General features: G+C 42.5%; 1 protein-coding gene across 1 annotated transcript in view; it reads right to left on the reverse strand.

Moving 5' to 3' along the window:
* LOC307033393 (diacylglycerol kinase delta) overlaps positions 1-4,270 on the reverse strand; it is an 89,484-nt gene extending 85,214 nt beyond the window's left edge. The window contains exons 1-2 of the mRNA XM_079671844.1: positions 3,899-4,270; positions 1,971-2,247 (exon numbers count right to left, since the gene is read on the reverse strand). Coding sequence (XP_079527970.1) covers positions 1,971-2,060 — 90 coding nt within the window. The 5' untranslated portion in view covers positions 2,061-2,247; positions 3,899-4,270. The remainder of the gene's footprint in view (positions 1-1,970; positions 2,248-3,898) is intronic.
* Between the last annotated feature and the right edge of the window lie 3,453 nt (positions 4,271-7,723).

Consider the following 7,723-nt stretch of genomic DNA (forward strand, 5'->3'; position numbering starts at 1 on the left):
AAGATTTAAAAAGCCGTTCCTCAGATGACTCCCTAATGAACAACAAATACATTTGGTTCACCGTTAAATAGTTCTTATTGTATTTCTCCTTTTTTCTGTGTTTATAGGAAATACTGGGATCTACTTTACGTCTAACTTTAAAATCAGACAATGCTACCACGCTTTAGGTCTGCATATTTCCCCAAAATGATACCAAGGACATGACCTCTGTGTCCTCAGTGGAAGTCAAATCCCTATTTTAGACTTTTCCATGTCGTCTCAGACAGTTTGCACCTGTTGTTAATCTCATAAATCACACTGGATAGGAAAATAAGACGAGTGGAAACATTCAACCACTTAAAATGATTGACCGACACAAATGTCCTCGCTGGGTGTTTGACCTTGACTTGTTCACTCTGACGCTCATAGTGTGAACGTGTGGCTGACGTTTGGATCCATCACTTCCTATGCTGAGGAGATTTTAATCTGATCGTAACTGAGACATGTTTAGATGACCGATGTTGAGATGTGGCTCAAGATAAGGATGTTTTTTTGTATTTCAAATGAGACTTGTTTCAAAATGTCTAGAGATGTTTTTACAGCTGAAATAAAGGGCTTTAAAGGAGACATGTCATGGCCATTTCCACTGATCATAATTCCATTGTTGAGGTCTACTAGAATAGATTTATATTGTGCAATTTTCCAAACTCACTTTGGTTTCTCAAACAGCATCTCTGTAAACTGTGTATTCACTGAATTTCACTCTCTGCCTTTAACGGCTCGTTGTAGCTCCAATAGCTCCCGCCCCCACCCTCCCTGTGTGAGCACAGTGTGCTCTGATTGGTCGGGACGTTGTGAATCGCGCTGAGCTCCGTGGAGGTGTGGTTTCCTTGTTTAGCGATACACAGCCAAACACAGCCAAACTCACCCTGAGCACACACAAAGTCAAAGCCGAAGTAAAAACAATAAGTGTGGCTTGATATTGAGTAAGAAAAAGGTTGATAAACGCTGTGAGAATGGGTCTGCATAGAGAATTTCGCCGCGATCCCAACTGTCTGTTATCAGCCTGCAGCCAGGGAGGAGAGATCAGCAGAGTGTGTGTGCGAGGAAGTCCGTGGATTGGTTCATTTGGACCAATCAGCCTGGTCATAGCTCTGGGCGTGGCTACTGGGTATCCCTACGTAGCGATACCCAGGAAGTAAACAATGAAAAAGGAGAAATCTCCAATGAGGTGTTCTGGGGCAGCATAGACAGGTATTTTCTGTGGTAGAGTTTTACTCCCTACAGGGTGTACTTTGAGGGTTTTTGACTTTGCAGAACGTTTACATGCATAAAAACCTTCATAACACACAAGGGGACGATGTGTATGAACATGCAGGCGTGGGATTGAAAAACCAGTCTCGCACAGCTGTAGGCAAGAAATCAAAAGGAAAACATTGACAAGTTGGGTCATATGTTTGGAGTGTTTGGATTTCCAATGATGAGAAATTACCCAAAACATTTAGAAATATTGTTTTTTAACGCTGTAAATACCACAAAACAGCAAATGCCTCAACCAAAAAGCTTTTTTTTTGTATCTAGTTCTTCAGTTTCTTGGAAAGGAAATGTGGCGCCATGGAGTGCCCACCGTCTCTGTATTTAGCAGTGAAACCTGTGGCTATTATGTGCAACAAAAAAACTAAATCTGTGGTGTTTTTTAAGAGAGAATTGGGACACCTTCCAAAGCTGCAGCCCTACTTAGCATGGTGGCTTTTTTTTTATCAAGCAGGTCAAATTAAGCTGTCAAAAAAACTACACAAACTGTACATTTAATAGGCAAAAAGCCTTCTTCTCAATGTAGTTCTTCAGCTTCTTGGAAAGGAAATGTGGCGCCATAGAGTGCCCACCATTACTATATACAACAGTGAAACCTGTGCCTATTATGTGCACAAATAAAGTGACACTTTCCCCCAATACTATGCATGTTGATTTAAGCTTTAAAATAGACTTACAATGTGGGTCCTCTCAGAGTCTTGTGGCGACCCCAGCGGCTCGCCGGGCTCCGCCACGTACAGGACGTTTGGGTTCAGTTTGGACGCCATGACAGGCTCACAGTCAGGGAGGGAAGATAAAAGATGGAGGAAGAGGACAGAGAGAGAGAGAAGACAAACGTGTGAAAGAAAAGTTTGCCAGGTTCAGTGTAGGAGGAAGGAGAGACTGGAGCTTGGCTAAGGAGAGGAAGAGGGTGACGAATGGGACGCTGCCGATCCCTCTTGTCCACGGCCAAATCTGGAAAAGCAGAATTCCTTTATTAGTCTTAGGGGAAATGTACATTGTTACAGCAAAGAGACATTGATGTGGTGTCAAGCAAAAGATGGCTGACGCAATTGTTTCGCTGACTTTTGGTCTTGTTTGTACTTGTTTATTTACTTTAAACGTCCAGTTGTCTTGTGCAATCTAGTCTTATCATGCATCACATCATGCACTCTTATCCTGGTTTAGTTTTTTTTTTTTTTATGTACGTCAGCTTATATTTTAAAATGTTATTACATGCTAGTTTTTATCTCATATGTTTGTTTGTTTGATTGTATCGTTTTTTTTATATTTACTTGTCGGGCGCTGAGCGTAAGACTTTCATTATACAGTGCTGCCTGTTTTACTGTATGACAATACAATTATAATTTTTATTAATAACGATAGGGAAAAAATGTAAGTGGCATGCACGCATATTCAAACATTTAATGCTGACGGTGTAAAATACTATAATAACTAGTACATAAGTATATATTTGTATATTGCACAGTGGTATATGTGTTGCGTAGTGCAAAGCGAATAAGCAGCTGGTAATATCATTTTTCTGAGGGGTGGAGGAATGAATTATTGATTGGAAGAAAAAAGCTCAAAGGAGAGGGATTGGCAGCTGAAAAGTTTAGGAAAACTCAAACATCTACTGCTATAATTAATGTCTCCTCTTCCTCCACCATTGCACTTTTTCAGTTCAGTTCACATGGCACGGCCACTTCTCTTTCTCGTTTCCTCTTTGCTTCAGCGTGCATTTGTGAGAAAACACTTTGTGGTTTGACAGTTCAGCCCTGAGCGCTTTTAAATAGAGCCGTTGTGATGCAGATCAGCCCTTAAGGCCAGTGGCACAAAAACCATGGTTATGATGATGATGATGGTGATGATGATGATGATGATGGTGGTGAAGATTAATGGGAAACATGTTGGTGACAAGGGAAAAATACAGGAAGAAGGATGATGGTGATGATGACGATCATATGGCTCATTACAGGAAGACTACCCTGCATACAGTAACAGCAGACCCATTGCACATCATACAAATTAAAAAGTGAATATATGTGGGTTGTGTGTGTGTGTGTGTGTGTGTGTGTGTGTGTGTGTGTGTGTGTGTGTGTGTGTGTGTGTGTGTGTGTGTGTTTGTGTGTGTGTGTGTGTGTGTGTGTGTGTGTGTGTGTGTGTGTGTGTGTTTGTGTGTGTGTGTGCGTGCGTGGGGGCGGGAGTGCACGTGCGTGTTCCCTTGATTACGATGTGGACACGTTATTCAAAAACCTGTCTGCATCTCACTTCACTGCCGCCCCCGTTGACACCAAACTTGTTGTTAAAAAGCAGAATACAACCATGCACAGGTAGGCGTTTGCAGGTCTTAACAAACACATGAAAATAACACTGAAGAGAGAAAGCGATGCACAACAGGCTGCTTCTTCTTCTTCCTCCAGCTTCATCATTCATTCCGTCCACATAGCCGTTTACTGTACGGCGGCGAAACAAATGTCAATACCCCCAGTTTAAGTAGTGCACATCCAGCTGTCACTACCGCGAAAACATCCAGCAGAGACCCGGACGGCCACCGTTACCGCTCGGCCACCTCCTCTGCACTAACACCCCTCTCATGAGTCGATCAAATGTGGATGTTATTTACCTTTTTTACGCGGTAATTTCGTCCTCCTTGTCCTCCATCAAGCTGCGGCGTCTCTGACTCCTGTTGCCCGGCCCTAGTGGCTCTTCAGCCGGCGTCTGGGTCTCTCGGTCTCTCGGTCTCGCGGTCAGCAGCGCGCGGGTCTCTCGCGTGGAGCTCGCCTTGCAGAGACAGACGCGGTCACACGCATAGCGCCAGAGCCGATCTGAATCAGGTAGGAAGAGAAGGGAGGTGGGGGGGAGGTGGAGGAGGGAGAAGGGGGCGAGCAGAGAGAGAGAGAGAGAGAGAGAGACAGAAAAAGAGAGAAAGAGCGAGAGAGGGAGGGAGAAAGAGCGAGAGAGATTTTGAAAGCCGCCGTGTTGAGTCGCTGCTGTTCCTGAGGTTAAACGGAGAGCAAATAACGCGCACACGCACGCATGCGCACTGGACAGAGCTCTTAATAAACAAAGAAACATCAATTAACAACATCAGAGTGAAAAGTCAACTTTATTGTCAATCGTTCAGTATGTGTACAGACAGAGAGATCGAAATACCGTTTACCACAATCCCGGATATAAAAACAAATACAAAAACAGTATGTGTACAAATATGTATACCTATATAAAGTACACAAAATCAAAGACACATTTTTACATGTGACCTAAATATATAATTTCCTCAAATTAAGTCTGAGAACTTGAAAGCATTAGAGGTTTTGCAGTTATACAGAGTATTGATTTGAAATGTTAAACTAATTTAATCATTATCAGGTGTCTTTTTAATAACTCTAGACAGTTATCTACAAGTGTTTACAACCTCTAAGAAGTGCACATATGCACACAAATATGCTGTCATTATTTGTGAAGCTAACATGGAAATAGGACTGAATTCAAACTATTTATTTAGTGTTTACTTGTGTTTCTTTCTTGTTTTTGGACAGAAAGTGGTCTGTGGATTCACTGGATTTGGGCTAATTGCACAAGAAACTCTAAGCCAAACAGAACTGCTGCCTCAAAATTAGATTTACAAGCTTTAAATAGCAACTCTGGGTCAACTTATAAGAGGTTATTGAGTTCATGATGATAACACCCAATGGATTATACTATATCTTGTAACATATTGTGTAGTCAGCCCTCCTAAAATAGCACAAACGAGATTTGTCTAAAGGCCACAAACTTTTGAATGAATAAAACAGCTTGTGGGCCACACAGGCGAGAACATGCATTCAAATCTGACTGCTTTTTATAGTCTGGTTTTGCATGTGAAGGACACACAGTGCAGCATTCCTCCTGCAGGAATATGCATTTCAGACTTCTGTCCGGACATGCTCTCCAAGTTGTTCCTCCACTCACCAATCTGTACTCTGCGCTCGCTCAGATGTTGACCTGCAGACCTGATCTGTGCTCAGATTTCAGCTCGCTCAATAGAGTTGTTGTTAAGGAAAGTCCACACCTAACAGATAGACAGAGCTCCATTAGAGAGTGGGAGAGAGAGAGAGACATCCACATTAATAAGGGAGAAGGGCGGAGAGAGTGACACAGATAAGGGCAGACAACACACACACACACACACACACACACACACACACACAAACACACACACACACACACACACACACAGCAGAGACACTGGCACCGCTCACTGCTATAGTAATTTGTTTACAGTTGATTAAATATTCATGCTGAATTAGCTGTGAGCCTGCCAACAGTCACTTCATTTACACCCGGTGTGTGTGTGTGTGTGTGTGTGTGTGTGTGTGTGTGTGTGTGTGTGTGTGTGTGTGTGTGTGTGTGTGTGTGTGTGTGTGTGTGTGTGTGTGTGTGTGTGTGTGTGTGTGTGTGTGTGTGTGTGTGTGTGTGTGTTGTGTGTGTGCGTGTGCGTGTGTGTGTTGTCATGTCATGTGGTAGCTCTCGGGCCGTGGCGTGGAAAAAGGCATGATAATATGCAAACGCACACACACACACACACACACCTACTGGATTCCCCCCTCCGATCAGGTGATAGTGTTACTGTATTCGGCTCTTTTCCACTGGTTGCCCATGACAACGTTGAAGGAAGGAAGGGCTAAAAAATGGAGCAGAAGTAGGGAGGAGACAGCACCTGAGGAGAATACAATTAAAAAATCACATACATGTAAGGCTTGTTCTGTTTCGAGATGATAATCCAGCGTTAAATCGCCAGTAAAATTACAAAAAGAAAATTGAAATATATCAGCATGGATTCCCAGAATCCAACATGTTGTCTGAATTTGTCTTGCATTGTGCAAAAAAATTTAAATATATCAATTTTACACTGATTTAAAGAGGCCCTATTGTGCTTTTGGGGGGGGTTTCCCTTTCCTTTAGTGCAGGGGTGTCAAACTCAAGGCCCGGGTGCCAAATCTGGCCCGCGACTTCATTTTATGTGGCCCGCAACAGTTTGCAAAGAATATAATACGTTTATTATACGGCTACATGCCACTTTACAGAAGCAGGTTGCCCACAAACTACATGTCCCACAATGCATCTCGTTTGCGCACTGAAGAGACTTGCAATTATTCGCACTGGACTTCTGTTTTCAAACGTAGTTAGCTATTACCCATATCCGATAATAATCCAATTCAGAGGCAATAATGTAATGTAATACATTATTTCATATATATATTATATATTTATATTTATAAACTTACAACCGGCCCTTTGAGTAATGCTAATATAATAATAATGAATAATGCTATAATGCCATAATGCTAATGTGGCCCGCGATGAAATTGAGTTTGACACCGCTGCTTTAGAGTGTTATATAAGTTTGAATGCATGTAAATGGTCTGCAAAGACTAAAATGTCTCTCCCACACATACGACTACCTGAACATTAGCATAAGAGGGCCCCTTTAAAACAGAGAACAGCAGCAAATCTTCACATTTCAGAGGCATATTTGATTCAAAAATAGCTCAATCATCTGTTATACTAATTGATAAATCATCAGACACACACAAGATGAATATGTGATGTTGTTTAAGTTTCTGTCAACTGTTTATTGTTACATCTCAGCGAGAGGTGTCTTTCTCTTCATTTGTTTTGCCAACGAAAAGAAAGTCCCGAAACTTCCTCAAATCTGAAAGAAAGAAACAGCACTACACACACACACTCACTCACTCACTCACTCACTCACTCACTCACTCACTCACTCACTCACTCACTCACTCACTCACTCACACACACACACACACACACACACACTCACTCACTCACTCACTCACTCACTCACTCACTCACTCATTCACACACACACACACACACACACACACACACACACACACACACACACACACACACACACACTCACTCACTCACTCACTCACTCACTCACACACACACACACACACACTCACTCACTCACTCACTCACTCACTCACTCACTCACTCACTCACTCACTCACTCACTCACTCACTCATTCACACACACACACACACACACACACACACACACACACACACACACACACACACACACACCTCCTCCATGCTCTCCCAGGGGGCTGTTCACAGGTTGACAAACGTCCTCTCTTCCCCATCCAAGTGCTGCTCAGCGGGAGCGGCAATCATCGCTGAGAGAAAAGCAGAAACTGATAACACAGAGATAATTAACGTTTCCGTGTTACATATCAAACTGAGGGCAAATTACTGCACCGTTATTACCCATCGTGAAAAATATGAACATACTGTCTCACATCCTGCACTAATCTCTCACCGTATTCATCCTTTTAATAATTTGCAGCCAACACATTGCGTAATTAGTTCCTGATGTTTATTCATGCTTGAAGGGGAAACACATGTTAGATCTTTGAATGCAACACTTGGAGCTCTT

This window comes from Notothenia rossii, assembly GCF_949606895.1.
Source record: "Notothenia rossii genome assembly, chromosome: 3".
NCBI lineage: Eukaryota > Metazoa > Chordata > Actinopteri > Perciformes > Nototheniidae > Notothenia > Notothenia rossii.